Here is a 16,993-nt window from a genome sequence, read left to right as displayed (position 1 = left end):
AAGTGGAAATGTTTGGTCAAATGGCTAGCACCCTTTTTGAGAACTTTAATTGGATATTGTTCAACCTGAGTACCCATTTCTCTTATTTTCAACTACATGGGAAGTTATGATTTATTTTAGCATTTGCTTTTGTCAGTTTTAAAAGGCACAGATACAGCCTATTAAGAATTTTATGTACTATGTATTGCTCCTTTTCTCATTTTAGAACATTTAAATAAAATTGTTTGCTACAAATAATACATTTTCATGGTACTATATACATTGATGGAGAAAAAATCTCATTAGATAGAAAGTTAATTTGTAAAATTATAAAAATATTTCCAACAGGATATAGAAGATAATCATTATGTTATAATTACTTAGGGCATACTATGGAAATACTAATTTTTTTGGAGGGCCTTCTAATACATCTGTGAAGACTTCTGCAAAACTGAAGCAACTAGAAGATGAGAATGAAGATGCCATGTTTGTGTTTATATCTGATGTTTGGTTAGACCGAGCAGAGGTGCAGGAAAAACTTCACACCATGTTTTCTGGTAGGTTTCATATTTTTTAATTCCTTTTGAACTATTGTGAGAGGTCATATTTTAAAACTAAATTCTTAAAAAAATATGATTCTTTTTAAATAGTGATCTATTTTTTAAATGTTGATTCAGCACTGAGATATTTTAAATGAGTTCATCTTTAAGACTTACATTTTTACATTTGAAAAATAACTGTGTATATGTATTCATGGTATATAAAATTAGTGTGAAAGTGGATAAGAACTTGGGCTGTGGAGCCCAATGACAGAGCTAGGTTTAAGTTACAACCTAATATCTGGGGCAGATTACTTAATCTTTCTCAGCTTCTAGGGATGCTCTGAGGATTAATCAACACATTGCAGGGCTGGGCACATACATAATTGCTAAATGGACCTATTATTATTATTATTACTTCTATTTTTTAATTTTTTCCTAGTTAAGAAAAAGGAATTTACTTAAGAAAATATATTTATAATGATCAAGCATATGAGATGCTCAATCACAAAGTCAAATAAAAAATGCAAATTAAAACAATGCTTTTTCACCTTTTATATTGGCAACTTTAAAAAGCAATTTTTAAAAAGTATATTTTATTAATTATGCTATTACAGTTGTCCCATCTTTTTCTCCCCCTTTATTGCCCTCCACCCTGCACCCCCGCTCCCACCAGCATTCCCCCACTCTTTAGTTCATGTCCATGAGTCGTACATGTAAGTTCTTTGTTTTCTTCATTTCCTGTGCTATTCTTAACCTACCCCTGTCTATTTTGTACCTATCATTTATGCTTCTTATTCCCTGTACCTCTTCCCCCATTCTCCCCTCACCCACTCCCTGCTGATAACCTTCCATATGATCTCCCTTTCTGTGATTCTGTTCCTGTTCTAGATATTTGCTTAGTTTTTGTTTTTGTTTTTTAGGTTCAGTTGTTGATAGTTGTGAGTTTGTTGGCATTTTACTGTTCATAGTTTTTAATCTTCTCTTTCTTAAATAAGTTCCTTTAGGCCCTGGCTGGCGTAGCTCAGTGGATTGAGCGCGGGCTGGGAACCAAAGTGTCCCAGGTTCAATTCCCAGCCAGGGTACATTCCTGGGTTGCAGGCCATAACCCTCAGCAACCACACATTGATATCTCTCTCTCTCTCTCTCTCTCTCTCTCTCTCTCTCTCTCTCTCTCTCTCTCTCTCCCTCCCTCCCTTCCCTCTCTAAAAAAAAATAAATAAATAAAATCTTTAAAAAAATCATTTACTTTCCCAATATGTAAAAAAAAAAAATAAGTTCCTTTAACATTTCATTTAAGGGCTTGGTGATGATGAATTCCTTTAACTTGACCTTATCTGGAAAGCACTTTATCTGCCCTTCCATTCTAATTGACAGCTTTGCTGGATAGAGTAATCTTGGATATAGGTCCTCAGTTTTTATCACTTTGAATACTTCTAGCTAGTCTTTTCTAGTCTGCAAAGTTTCTTTTGAAAAATCAGCTGATAGTTTTATGAGAACTCCTTTGTAGGTAACTCTCTGCTTTTCTCTCACTGCTTTTAAGATTCTCTCTTTATCTTTAGCCTTTGGAATTTTAATTGTGATGTGTCCCAGTGTGGGTCTCCTTGTGTCCATCTTCTTTGGGATTGTCTGTGCTTCCTGGACTTGTATGTCTATTTCCTTCACCAAATTAGGGAAGTTCTCTTTCATTATGTTTTCAAATAAATTTTTGATTTCTTGCTCTTCCTCTTTTGGCATCTCTATGATTCAGATGTTGGCATTTTTGGAGATGTCTCAGAGTCTTATACTCCCCTCATTTTTTTTTTTTTTTTTTGAATTCTTGTTTCTTCATTCTGTTCTGGTTGAATGTTTATTTCTTCCTTATGTGCCAAATCATTGATTTGAATCCTGGCTTCCTTCCCTCCACTGTTGGTTCCCTGTAGATTTTTATTTATTTCATTTAGTGTAGCCTTCTTTTCTTCACTTGTTTTTGCCGTACTCAGTGATTTCTCTGAGCACCCTGATCACCAGTGTTTTGAACTCTGCATCTGATAAGTTGGCTATCTCTGTTTCACTTAGTTCTTTTTCTTGGGTTTTACTCTGTTCTTTCATTCCGGCCATGTTTTTTTTGTCTCCTTGAATTGGCAGCCTCCCTGTGTTTGTTTCTGTGTACTAGGTAGAGTTGCTTTGACTCCCTGTCTTAGTGCTCCTGTTAAGTTGTAAGGGGCAGAGCATTAGGTATTCACCAGGGTGGGGCAACCTTCTTCACTGCTTTGTGGTACTGTGTCAGTGGGAGGGGTCAAGAGGGGACAGTGCTGCTGCCTGGCCTCTGAAAGTGTGTTGGGCACTTGCCCTGTTTCCAGTCACTTCACCCACTTCCTGCATGAAACTGATGCCCTTCTAGCTGCTGCCCTGGTGATGACTCCCAGAGTGGGTGGGTTTGTGTACTTTCTAGGACTGTGTGGGCCCTTTAAACAGACACTCCTGAGAAACCAGCAATTTCTTCTGTCACTCCAATTCCCACTGATTTTTACAGCCAGAAGTTGTGAGGCTTTTATCTTCCCAGCGCTGGAACTCTGGGCTGTGCTGTCTGGCCTGGGACCTGGATCTCTTATTCCCCAGGGTATCCCTCTCAATTTTTACCCATCACACATAATTGTGGGACCACCCCAATCTGCCACTGTCAACTCTCCATGCATCTTTGTGCCTGTCCACGCAGCACCACATCCTCATCACCCCAGCTCCCCAGCTCTGTCTGCCCTTCCTACACATTTGGGTGAATGTGACTTCTTTAAATCCTTGGTTGTTGGACTTGTATACATTTTGATTTCCTGGCAGTTCTGGGTGTTTTTTGTTTTGAGGTTAGTTGTAATTCTTTTAGTGGTTGTGCATGTCTACCTACACCTCCATCTTGACTGGAAGTCCAGCAATGATCGTATTCTTATGTTTTTAGGTTATTCACCAGCCCCTCCAACCTGCTTTATTCTCTGTGGCAATTTTTCATCTGCACCATATGGAAAAAATCAAGTTCAAGCTTTGAAAGGTATTAAGGGACTATTGAATGAATGTTTCTACATTTGTATAAACTAATAAGCAGTAATCTACCTTTTAATTTTATTCAAAAGATGTAAGTACCTTTTAATTTTATTCAAAAGATGTAATGAAATATAATTTGATTTTATGTGCATTATTTGCAAATTAAATTTAATATCCCTTTAAAATTTTAGAATCCCTAAAAGCTTTGGCTGACATAATATGTGAATATCCCAATATTCACCAAAGGTAATGATTTCTACCGCTGTATTTTTATTTAAACAATTTTGTTCTAAAAAACAAAAAATGAATCTCAAGTTTGATGTCAATGATTATTAAGAAAGGAATAGAAGAAAATGTTGAAGAAATTAGTACAGCTAAGAGATAAAATTTTCCTCACCTCATGATAATGTATGTAACACTATACTAGATACTTATAGAGTGAGAAGTACTAAAAGGATGAATGACAATGTCAGACATATTTTGAATTTCTTGGTAATTTTACTCTAAGTCTAGAGCTGCATTCTTCAATAGGATAGTCACCAGCCACATGTGTCTCTTTAAATTTAAAGTTAAGTAAAATGTACAATTTAGTTGCACTAGCCACAGGTCAAGCACTCAGTAATTGCACAGTGCAGATACAGAACATTGCCATCATTGCAAAAGGTCTGCTGGACAGTGGCAGTCCAGACACTTTTAGTAGTTCACTTCTTAAAATGCAAGACATTTTTAAAATCTTTTTTAAAAATATTTTATTTATTTGTAGAGAGAGGGGAAAAGAGAGAGAAGAAGAGGGAGAGAAACAGTGTGAGAGAGAAATATCACTCTGCTGAGAAGCAACGGGGGACCTGGCCTGCAACCCAGGCATGCGCCCTGACTGGGAATCGAACCAGTGACCTTTTGGTTTGCAGGCCAGTGCCCAGCCCACTGAGCCACACCAGCCAGGGCACATTTTTTAAATCTCTTAAAATTTATTACCTAAAGGCAATAAGTTGTTTTTAGAAAATTGGATAGAATTACAAGACTTTCAAAAAATGAATTACATTGAATTTTGCTGCAGGAGTCGTTTTGTATTTGTACCTGGTCCAGAGGATCCTGGATTTGGTTCCATCTTACCAAGGTAAGTTTTATTGAGATTTTTGTACCAATAAAGAAAATTTTATAAAATTTAAAAATATATACTGTATCACATAAATTGTTTTTATAGGCCTCCACTTGCTGAAAGCATTACTAATGAATTCAAAAAAAGAGTGCCATTTTCGGTTTTTACTACTAATCCTTGCAGGTAAATGTTATAATTTTGTGTTTCTTTCATTAAAAAATTAATTCTTAAAATTTGTCTCTGAATTTTTACTGTTAGGAGATAAATATAAAATTTTTCTTTATTTCAGCTTTCTCAAAACTTTGAAAATACTTTAACTATACTTAAATAATTCACTAATAATAAATTTAGAAGCTTGACTAATAGAGATTTTAAAGTAGATATTTCGAGTGGGGCCAGGTAGTGCGGTTGGTTAGGACATAATCCCCATGCACCAAGGTTCTGGGTGCAATCTCTGGTTAGGGCACATGCAAGAATCAACCAATGAATATATAACTAAGTGGAACAACAAATTGAGGTCTCTCTACCTGCCCCCCCCCCCACCTTCCCTCCTTCTCTCTAAAATCAATTAAAAAAATTTAAAAAATAAAATAGATGTTCTTATTACATATCCTTTAAGAAGAGTGACAATGGCAGAATGAAAGGATTACACATGTAATCCTTTCATTGCAATGGAAGTCAGAGCCCTGCATGATATGCCCCCCATGTCCTCTCTGATCTCTACTCCTACTTTTCCTCCTCATTTAGTCCAGTCACTACTACAGCTTTTTTTTTCTGTTCCTCAGTTGTGGCAGGCATGCTCCGCATCTTAGAGCCTCTGTTCTACCTGTTCCCTCTGCCTGTAATGTTCTTCCTCTGCCTCTCTCGCCTCCTACAAGTCTGTCCTCAAATCAAACTTCATCATGAGCCCTACCTGTTCTGATCATTCTCTTTCATACTCCAGCCTTCTAGACCTTCTCTTCCCATAGATGATCCCAGTTAACCTTTTTATTTTACCCATACACGTAATCATCTTCCAACATACTATATAATTATCATGTTTATTGTTTATTTTTTCTGCCCACACTTTTCTCATTAGATTGTAAACTTCATAAGGGCTGGGATCTTTTTGTTTTGATCGCTCATTCCTAGAGTGCTGAACACATATGAAGGCCTCAATGAATTACTGTCTAATGAATGAATGGAAAAATTCTCGTTGAATTTTTGCTGTGGTAAACAATGGAAAATGGGAATGGTTTTGTGTTATAAAATATTTTGCCTTTTAAATTACCTCATTTTTTCTGATGAAGTCAAATTCAACTATTGTTTTCATTTCAGAATTCAGTATTGTACACAAGAAATTATTGTCTTTCGGGAAGACTTAGTGAATAAAATGTGCAGAAACTGTGTCCGTTTTCCTAGTAGTAATTTGGATATTCCTAGTCATGTAAGTTCAGAGTTTTCTTTATGAAACTATCTTACATGTTGCATTATGTAAAATTTTAAGCTACTTGATTATTTAGTCTCTTATGTATATTATGCTTCAAAATAACTTGAACATACTTTTATCAGTAAGTTAATATTTGTTACTAAGTTAGTGTTTCTCATCTCTCACTGAAGTATCCCTTAATGTATGGAGGAAAACCCAGAACAAGCAGGAAATTTCACTGAAGCTTCTTGTTAAGCTTTTAAACTTATAAATCTTATATTGTATTTCAAAATATATGTTTTAATAAAATATTCATGTTTATTAAATATTTCTTGTGATATGTCCACATCAGGATGATGTGTAGTGTTTACCTTATAGCTTCAAGGTTCCAAGATATGTAATTATCAGTACCTGGTTACATGTACCCCCTTTTCAGAATTATGAACATAGATCATAACAGAGCACTTTCTATATTTATTTTACAATATTTAAAACTTACATAGGTTAAATATCTATTCTTGGCATTACTCAAGCTGTGGAATTATTTTTAGATGAACAGGATTTGTATGAATTTATCATACAGTTGTAAGTGTAGTTGCCCCAATATGAATATTGGGGAAGTAGCTTTTACAGAAATGGTATTAAATGAAAACTCATCAATTTTTCCTAAACTATAGCATAGCTAATTTCATTTCATATCTGTTTCCCAAAGCTCTGTGATTCAAAAGTCTCCTAATTGTTTCTTGTATTTTCTAATTCCTCTTGGTAATTAATTTTTAACTTGAAATGATTTGTTAGCTGTTTTAACTTTAACAAATAAACTAAAGTTTGTTTTGTATCATTCTTTTTAGTTTGTAAAGACTATCTTATCCCAAGGACACCTGACTCCTCTACCCCTCTATGTCTGCCCAGTGTACTGGGCTTATGATTTTGCTTTGAGAGTGTATCCTGTGCCTGATCTACTTGTCATCGCGGACAAATATGACCCTTTCACTTTGACCAATACCGAATGTCTCTGCATGAACCCAGTAAGAATGTAGTTAACATTATACAGTCAGCATTTGTCACGATTAGAGTGTTATTTCTTTAAATTTAAAATATTCATTTAATAAAATTACTGTTGGAGTAAAAATGCTATTAATGGAACACTGAATTAATTTGATATATACAGAAAGTCCTTAAACTTTTAGTATGGCATGTGACTATAAAGTAATGTGACTTTTTCTTAAAAAAAAAAATACACCAAAGCTTATAAATCCAAATGAACATTTTTCCCCTTCAAAGTAACTTGCCTTGGGATTATTTCGGGGAATAGCTTTTCTGGGAATAGCTTGAAGATCCTGAGTCCATTCTCTTTAAACATATTAATGGTACTTGTCCTTTGAGAAGTCTTTTGATTTTTAGAAATTGCCCAAGTCCCCCAGAATCTAAACCTGATAAATGTGGAAATTCTTAATGGGACACATTTTAAAGTTCATTTTTATCCAGAACTTTGAAGTTGCTTCAGAATCTTGAAGTTGCTTCAGAATTTCTACAGAAGTATGATCGAGTTTTTAAAGTTAGGGAAGGAACATTGCAGGAACATTGTTGTTGATGTCAAGATGTCTTCACCAGAGGTTTTATATGCTGTGCTTCCTTGATTCTTGTGAATTTTAGACCTTAATACTTTTTTGTTTCATCTAAGTCATTTCTAGAAACATTCTGACTAACTATTGGTTACTGCTTCTTCTAACACACACATATTATGTCCAGCTTTCTCTAAGACAGGGTTTCTCAACCACAGAACTATTGACATTTTGGACCCAGTCTTTGCTGTGGAACATTGTGCTATGCACTGTAAAATGTTTAGCAGAATCCCTGACTTCCACCCACTGGATGAGAGTGGCAGCCCCCAATTTTAACAACCAAAAATGTCTTAGGGTAGTTGACAGATGTGCCCTGGGTGACAAAATTGTCCTTGGTTGATAACTACTCTAAAGATGAGCATAGTCAACTGATTTGATTTTATTATTTGGAATTTGTGGCCTCATTTTTGTAGACCCTATTCACATTCCAATATTCTTTTACAATGAAGCTGTATCCGTATTTAAACTGAACAGTTTGGGTATTCTCATAGTTAATGCTTTTTTTTTTTTTAAAACATCTTATTTCTGCTTTTACCACCTTTTCATCTTGTAGGTGAGTAAACCACTTCCTACACCATCATTACATCTTTTCTTTTTAAGATTTTATTTATTTATTTTTAGAGAGGGGAAGGGAAGGAGAAAGAGGAGAGAAACATCAATGTGTGGTTGCCTCTCATCTGCCCCCCACTGGGAACCTGGCCTGCAACCCAGGCATGTGCCCTGACTGGGAATTGAACTGGCAACTCTTTGGTTCACAGGCCCATGCTCAGTCCACTAAACTATACCGGCCAGGGCATCATTACATCTTTTTACCTTTTGGGCCCAAAACTTGCCTTTTACATTGCTTCATCCCTTCTTGATACTTATTCACATGAATGAATGCATGCAATGAATGAGGCATTGTATTAGTGCTGGGGACATGCAGACTAAAGGGACAGAGTCTCTGCTCTAGAGTTTAGTAGTGGACACAGTTATGTGTGTTCAGTGGCTTTGAGAACACATTAGAGGGTCATCAAACCCAGATTTTCCACTGTGGAGAGGGGCAGGAGAGGTTTCTTAAAGATGTCTGTGTCTTATATGCATCTTTAGCATTGCACAGTACTGCTTAGCTCTTATACTGGGTAGAGCCACTCCTACTTACATTTCTAATCACTCTGCTAGCACTGGTCTAGCCAGCTTGAAAGACTTTTGCATCAAATGTTGATACAGTAACACCTCTCTGAAAAGATCAGGCAAAAATCTGTCTCATCACTTTATAGTCACATCTTATAACGTTACTTATAAAGTCAAATTTCATGATCAAGAAATTTGATTTTAAAAACATGAATTCTTCTGTAAAAGTTGAGTGTTTATTTATAGGCATTTTTCTCCCCAAAGGGCTCTTTTCCACGAAGTGGATTTTCATTCAAAGTTTATTACCCTTCCAATAAGACAGTAGAAGATAGGTAAGTGTGTCCACAGAAACAGGTAGAGGAAACTGTTTCTTGGTACTATATTGCTAAAGATCGTATGTTCTGTAGGTGTGTTGAGGTTTTTAAAAATGTCTGCAGTGACCCATTGCCAGTGTTCTAGGCTGAAGTTATTGTGGTCATGCTGTGTGACATAGAATTGTATGTACTTCATGGCATGTTTGTGATGGAATAGATCAAGCACTGTTTTCTGAGGGAAATCTCAGACCAGCTCTGGACGTGGGCTAGTTCTCTCACATGCTTACTCTTAATGGTTTTTGTATTCTGAGAGGTCAGCCCTTCCCTCCACATGGTTGAGTCTCAAAGCCTAGGTAATCTGCCTTAAATTGGCAGCAAAAAAGATGGAAGGAGCTGGGTGCAAGTGTGGTGACAGGGAGGTGTTGGGTTGGGCAAAAGTCATGGAGGAGATGAGAGAATAATCCAGGTGGGTCGTGGGTTTCAAAGGGTGATCTATAGGTCACCTGCATCAGAATCCTCTAAGGTCCTTGTTAAAAATGTTAAGTTCCAGGATCCCACCCCAGATTTAGCAAATAGCTCGCTCTGTAGTTGTAGAGCCCATAAATATGCATTTTGACACTCTGTTCCTTGGATTCAGACACCCTAACATGCAATGTCAGTTAATCAAAGATATTTTAAAAAGCTTCCACTACCTGTTAAGAACGAATAACCAGAGAACTGCCCTCAATTTTCTTTTTAGAGAATACCTCATCACTCAGACATAGCCCAGTTGCCTTTTTTGGGGGGGGAGGGGGTAATTAATTAAAATAAAAGTCAACACAATCACATGATAAAATTTTCAAACAATGCCTATCCTTTTGAATTGTACAGTTGAAAAGAATAATACCTCTGCTTCCTAACCCTGAACCCATGATGAACAGTTTCTTGTATATATTTCTTGAAAAAACAATTATGCAATCTTGCTGTTCAATACTCAGGGAGGATTGAAGTCCATTCACTTCATGAGATAGTCTGTTTTATTAGTTGGTTTTATTACTTTGATTATTTGACATATATTTGATTGTTTTTTTTTTAAAGATTTCATTTTTTTATTTTTAGAGAGGGGAAAGGAGGGAGGGAGGAAGGGAGGGAGAGAGGCGTCAATGTGTGGTTGCCTCTTGAACACTTGGGACCTAGCCTGCAACCACGGCATGTGCCCTGACTGGGAATTGAACCTGCGACCCTTTGGTTTGCAGGCTGGCACTCAGTCCACTAAGCCATGCCAGCCAGGGCGATTCTTTTTTATTTTCTTAATCCACACCCAAAGATACATTTATTGATTTTAGAGAGAGAAGGGAGAGAGCCAGAAACATCAATGTGAGAGATACAGTGATTGGTTGCCCCCTGTATGCACCCCGACCAGATACAGAACCCACAACCCAGGTATGTGTCCTGACCAGGGATCGAACTGCAACCTTTTGGTGCACGAGACAATGCTCCAACCAACTGAGTCACCTGGCATGGGCTGTTTGATTCTTAATATATTCCAGGCATTGCTTAGTTTTTGTAATATAACCAGATACTCTCATAAAGGTTTTTAGCCCATCAACCTTACATGTGTTTAACTTTATCTAGTCCACTTTGAATAAAAAAAAATAAAATAAGAATTGATTTGGGCCCTGGCTGGGTAGCCAAATTGGTTAATGTGTTGTCCTGATATGCCTAGGTTGTGGGTTCAGTCCCTGTCAGGGCACATACAAGAATTCAACCAATGAATGCATAAATGAGTGGAACAACAAATTGGTCTATTTCTCTCTCTTTCAAATCAATGATTTAGAAAAATGATTTGGAATGCCTTTAGGTAAGGGAAGCCATCTACTCCAGCCTCACCAGTTCTTGTTGTCAAGATGTGGATGCCTCTGAGGGCATTTGATTTTGTGACCCCAAAATTAAGTCACCTCTGAGGGCTGTCTACCTGGAACATATTTGTTCACCTTCTCACGGACTTACTGAACTGAGATTTAGTATAAAACTTACCCTGCTATGAAAACCAGTACTGAGATCTTTAAACAGGTCCCAGAACAAGAGAAATCTGTCTGTCCCAAGAAACTTTGGATTTATCTTAGGGAGCCTGTAAATCAAACAGACTCCCTTCCCTTTAACTGCTAGGAAGCACAGCCAAATGTGCAGCACACCTCTGAAGCTGCAGAGTAATTACAAGCATAAAAGTTAGGTGCAGCCATAGTTTCATCTCCTTTTCTGACCTGTATTTTCACCTTACCTGAGTTTCCTTATTTACTTTTACCTTTTTTTAACATTTATCTCTGTAAACCATTTTATGTTTTTTAATGAGTTGGGATATAAGCAAATAACCCACAGTAGGAAATTAACTGATTTATTATGACAGCACAAGGCACTTCAGTTACATTTCTTGTAATGTTCCCTGATTGCCACGCAGAATTGTTTTGTGTTCTAAGCACTTCGTACAGATTCCTCTGATAGTTCTTAACACTGTGTTAGAAGTCACTTATGTGCTTGTCCCTCATAACAGTTTCTAGCACAGTAGTATTTGATTTGCAATTTGTGGAGTTGAAATGGTTCCTTTATCTTCTGTGGACTCTGATACTAAAAACCTTGCTATAATTTCCAGACTATAATTAGTATTGGTAATATGAGGAATCTTCTCAGTGCTGGGTCAAACAAATTGATGTATGTCTATTTTTGGGAGAATGAAAAATTTTCAAGATATAGTATAATAATTTTGTCTTCCTGTTATTTAGTTTCTCCCAAGAAGAAATCTTTTGTTGGAATATTTGTGAAATCATATTGTAGAGGTAGCTGGTCAGAATAAAAAATGGTAAAAACCTATGGAGGGAAATTTTAAAAGATTTCTTGAGACCTAACCTGCATATACCAGCAGTTCCATGTCTAGGAATGTATCCTACAGGGATACTCGGATTTATGAATAAAAATAGGTACAACTGTTTTTATTGTAGTTTTTATACTAGCAAAACAAATGGTTTAAATGTATATCTATTTAAATGTATATGCTTATCAGGAGTTTTCTAATTTATTTAGATTTTAAAGCATGAAAGTGATTAATTAAATTATAAAAATAATGTATTTATTAACTGATTGAAAAAAGGTATAGACTAGTGTTCATAGTATTCTACCACTTGTGTGGGGGTATGTGCTATAAAAACACATTAATATATATGATTAGATGATCTTTATAAGGATATATAGTTGTTTTTAGGGAACAGAAACAGTGTGAGACTGGCATATTTTTCCATCACCTTTTCAATTTGGAACAATATGCATGTATTTTTAAAATCAATGAACTAAAACTAAATATTAAGAAATGTAAATTAGATTTCCAAAATGTTTCACTTTATGAATATTTTTTATTTTCAGCAAACTTCAAGGTTTTTGAAATTCTAGAAGACCATCTGAAGAAACAAAATTCATCAGTATTTTGCTTAATTTTATATTTTATGTAATCTTCATATTAAGTTACAATAAAACTATGGTAAACTTTAGAATGTTTAATTTTGTATTTTATGAAATATTGATATTGTTATAATAGGCAAGATGTTATACTTTATACAATTTTATAGGGAAAATATTTTCTAATCTCTTAAGAAAAATATGAAATGTATATAAAGATGTAATCTAATTATACATTTGTACTTAAAAACTAAAGTTTCATTATTTTTATACTAGTCATATGCTAAAGTTCATTTTAAGAAAAACATATTTAAAATCTTTGAATCATTAATTTAGTCTAACTTAGGTTTTTAATCACTGCAAGAGTCCTAACAGTATATTTGACAATTTTCAACCTGTTTAAATTTCAAGTAACGAAATTTATTTTAATGATAGTGAAAACCTTTGTTACAGGGTATCACTCTGATATTCATTACATAATTATATTTTGGCACTGGAAATTTAAAAACACAGTCCCTGTGGTTTTATACATTTAGAAGACATGTTTACTTTGAAGCAGCATGTTTTGCCATATTGGCTGTAATTACTCAACACCATTCTTTTACTTTTAGTTTACAGTGTTGTAGTAATGGCCCAGAAATGAATCTGAATGACAGGAAGTTGTCAGAAGAGAAGAGTATTACAAATTTAGGAGTAACCTTAATATTAAAAGAGCCTAGCATGCAAGAAATTTCTATCGATGAAAATTAGCTTTTTGGGGAAACGATTATGATAAAAATACAAAAATTGACATATTAAAGGGAAAATTCATTGAGAAAATTTAATGTGAATGTGATAAATGAATTAGTGGTTGAGGATGAAGTGATAATTTCAGGTAAGGATTGAGGATGGAAAATTCAGGGAGACTGTTAGAAGAGGCCTGATATTAGAAGAACAAGTTTTAACTTTAATTTCAAATAGCCTGGGAAAATTGAAGTTAAAGATGAAATCAAAGCATAACTTCAAAAGCTACTAGACTGCTTGGAAAAATTTACAATTTATATTTTGAAAGTGGTAGTGAAATGGACGTGGCAAGGTTTTGGTCCAGTTATGAGAACCATAGGGCTAAACATGAAACATGATGGGTACAAAGTTAGAAGTAGAAATTGGGTACAAAGTGTCCCCTCAGTCATTTGATAAATAAGTACTTCCATAAATAAAGATGAGTTTTTTGAGACCTTTTCAGGAACACACTTAATGGGTGGAAAGACAGGTGTTATTTAGGGGTTAGCAAGGTGAAGTGAAATGAAGCAAGGAAGTTAATTAAGAGCAAAGAAGTTACCAGAACCGGGCAGTAAGTATTGGAATGAGGTAAAATAGGAAGTAGAACCAGGTGTGGATTGGCATCCAGAAATGAAAAGGAAGCAGAAGTCTTGAAAGATGACGCAGTAGAGAAGTGGCACTGAAAGGATATCCTGGGCTTCTTTCTTTTTTGGGTAAAAACAGGTGGTGTGCTTCCTGACTCAAGTGTTTAATCAGCTGATGCACGGCTGATCTTACTGCAGAAATCTAGGTAGGAGGATCTGCCATGTGATGGTGTGCCTCAGAGCAGGGGCCAGGTAGATCACACAAGATGCGAATGGGTAAGATTTCTCTAAGAAGAGAAAGCAACACTTGATCCCTGTGTGGGGAAACCACAGGACGTTCCTGGGACTGCAGAAACTGGAGCACCCAGTTGCTTGTCAGTAGATCTCAAACCATCTATTCTGGACCTCTACTGTGTATATTTGTGGAAGAATAAAATAAAGCAGTTTGCACTAAGAGGTTAATACTCAGTCCGTCTCCCTCAAAGGCATTCATATTTTAATAAGGATAGCCTTTCCTCAAGGGATGAATTTTAGTCAAAAGATCATTTGTTTGGGACATGGGAGCTTTTCAACCACACATTTTTTCCCAAGGAGCTGTTGGGAAAGGGACTGCCACATAGCAAGAAATTTGGCAAGGTGGAGTGCAGGGACGACTCTTAGGGAATCTAATGAAAACTAAGGGCCCTCTACTCAGAAAAATCAGCATGAGCCTACCCTCACTTCTAGTTTCACATAGAGTTTCAAAAGGCTCAGGAGCTCCGAAGGCTCTGAGCCTTCAGAGCCTTCATTCTCATTCTCAAACTGGTATGGTCTGTTGTCATGTGTGTAGTGTGATGTTTTCCTGTTTGAAAATGCTGTAAAGATGAAGCCTGTCTGGAATTTTTAAGTTACAAAGGTAACAAAATAAGCTGAAACCAATCATTGGATGTGTTCACTGACATTGTTACTTGGTACTGACACAGTAAAGAATTACAGATCTGTAAGCCTATTAGTGTACAGACAAAGCTTATTAGTGCTGAATTCTAATGGGAGAGCAAAAAGAAGGGTGGCCAGAGGCTGGGTGACCAGCACCCAGATGGCCTGAGGCTAGGTGGCCAGAGGGCCCCGGAGGGGCAAAAGAGCCTAAGAGAGCAAGCCCTTTGTTCTGAGGACTTCTGTAGTCGGTGGGGTGGAGGTGAAGGTGGTGCCAACTTTCCCAGGGGTACATGACTACCCAAATGTACATATGTGAGGGGATCTGTTGGCCCGAATCCTTATCTAGCTCCAGATTCCATTTATTTGTTTTGTATATGTGACTGGGGAAGGCAGTTAACCAAAGTTGTTTATGGGGTTTTTCTTTGGGCACTGTGGACCCCTTCCCCTTCTCCATTCTAAGGCTTGGGATGAATACATAGTCTCAACAGTTTTTCTTTTCCCAGCTAGTGGCAATGATACACACAGACTTTCGAGGGCTAATCCCCTACTGCACTATCATAGTTTTGCTCGTTTGGAATGCCTGGCAGCCTTACCCAACCAGACAGGATGACTGGGTCACTGGGTGAGACATGTCTTCCTTTGCTTTTAGTCTCCTGTATTAAGTTCTTTGCTAGATTGCAATGGTGAGGGCCCTGCCTTCACTTGCCCTCTTGTTGCTCCTGCCTAGCTATGTAACATTCCCCTCTGAAGTAATAGGAACCCAAATCTTTGGGGACTTTGGGCTTAGGACTGCTGGATCAATAGGTGAGACAGATCTTCCTCCTCCCTGCCTTGGTTTGCTGTTACCCTACCTAACAACATCAGGGTTATAACAACAAAAAAAATACATCCCTCGCATGCTTTAAAGGTTCAGAATTCATCTTTATGCCTCGAATACCCTTCAGAGTAATTCTAAGACCTAAATTACAGGGTATTTTTAAACTTTTTATTAAACAAGTTCATAATAGCCCTGGCTATTGGTTAGAGCATTACCCCATAGACTGAAAGGTCATGGGCTCAATTCCTGGTCAGGGCATGTACCCAGGTTGTGGGTTCGATCCCCAGTCAGGGCACAAGGCATGTATGAGAAGGCAGCGTATCGATGTTTCTCTTTCCCCCACCTTGTCTCTCTAAATACAGTGGAAAAAAAAATGTCCTCAGGTGAGGATTAAACAAATTCATAACAAAAATTAGGAAATACAAGTAATAAAAAAGTTTTAAGGACCTGCAATTCCACCATCAGAGACTGTTAATGCTTATGTATAGATCCAAATTTCTCTTTATGCATATATTTTTCCTTCTCTTAAAGCAGACCCTTTAGCATCTATCCATTCAGCTCTTCTATGTCTTTTGATTCGAGCATTTACTCCATTTACGTTTAAAGTTATTACTGATAGGTACTTATTCATTGTCATTTTACTGCCTTTGTACCTGTGTTTCTCTCTTGCACGCGTGCATGCTTTTTTCCCCTTTTATTAAAGCAGACCCTTTTATTTTTCCTATAAATATATTTTTGGGGTCACATCATACATACCAAACTTGTCTTTTTCTTCATCAAATACTTGAGTGCTAATACAGGAGTAGGCAAAAGTAGGTTGACAGTTGTTCATATGGAAGAAGATACAGGTTGTGATGATTACAATAGCTATATTAATTCAAAAGAATGTCACAAGGGCACAGTGCACTCAAGTGTATAATCTCATAGTGCTCAGATTGCTGGCCTTCATTATTCACACATTCATGAGTCTACTTGCTATACTCAGGCACTTTAGCATAGAATTCTCTATAAGCTGACTCTTGCCCACCCCTGTATATTCTACATACTGAGGAATCCAGTGGAAAATCAGAAAGACAGGCCCTTGCTTTCATGATGCTTACCTTAAAATGGGGTGAACCATACCCTAAAATTAGGAAGTGCTAAATGTGAACTATGCCGAAAATAAAACGATGTGGGCAATTTTAGATGGGGTGCTGAAGGTGGGAGTCACTAAGGTGACATTTAAGTTATTCAGACTCAAAGGCCCATGCACAGGCTGCACAGGAACAGTGTGTTCTGCCATTGAGGCTGAAGTGGAGAAAATCTGGTGGTATGGAGGTTAGGGATCAAGCATAATGGGCCTTGTGGACACAAGTAAGGAATTGGATGTAAGCCTACTAGGAGTTCAGATCTGGAGT

General features: G+C 36.7%; 1 protein-coding gene across 2 annotated transcripts in view; it reads left to right on the top strand.

The window, feature by feature from the left end:
* Positions 1 to 12,645, top strand: part of POLE2 (DNA polymerase epsilon 2, accessory subunit) — a 30,368-nt gene extending 17,723 nt beyond the window's left edge. The window contains exons 10-18 of one of the 2 annotated variants that reach the window (XM_045848595.1): positions 364 to 536; positions 3,451 to 3,540; positions 3,725 to 3,779; positions 4,591 to 4,650; positions 4,738 to 4,815; positions 5,950 to 6,058; positions 6,892 to 7,068; positions 9,043 to 9,110; positions 12,486 to 12,645. In XM_045848595.1, the coding sequence (XP_045704551.1) occupies positions 364 to 536; positions 3,451 to 3,540; positions 3,725 to 3,779; positions 4,591 to 4,650; positions 4,738 to 4,815; positions 5,950 to 6,058; positions 6,892 to 7,068; positions 9,043 to 9,110; positions 12,486 to 12,504 (829 nt within the window). In that variant the 3' untranslated portion in view covers positions 12,505 to 12,645. The remainder of the gene's footprint in view (positions 1 to 363; positions 537 to 3,450; positions 3,541 to 3,724; positions 3,780 to 4,590; positions 4,651 to 4,737; positions 4,816 to 5,949; positions 6,059 to 6,891; positions 7,069 to 9,042; positions 9,111 to 12,485) is intronic. The other variant, XM_045848594.1, reaches the window with a different exon arrangement.
* Positions 12,646 to 16,993: the final 4,348 nt, after the last annotated feature.

The sequence above is a fragment of the Phyllostomus hastatus genome, unplaced genomic scaffold (assembly GCF_019186645.2).
Source record: "Phyllostomus hastatus isolate PE091 unplaced genomic scaffold, TTU_PhHast_1.1 phas_contig_62, whole genome shotgun sequence".
In the NCBI taxonomy this organism is placed as follows: domain Eukaryota; kingdom Metazoa; phylum Chordata; class Mammalia; order Chiroptera; family Phyllostomidae; genus Phyllostomus; species Phyllostomus hastatus.
The sequence above is the reverse complement of the archived record's forward strand: the minus strand, read 5'-3'. Positions and strand labels throughout refer to the sequence as shown.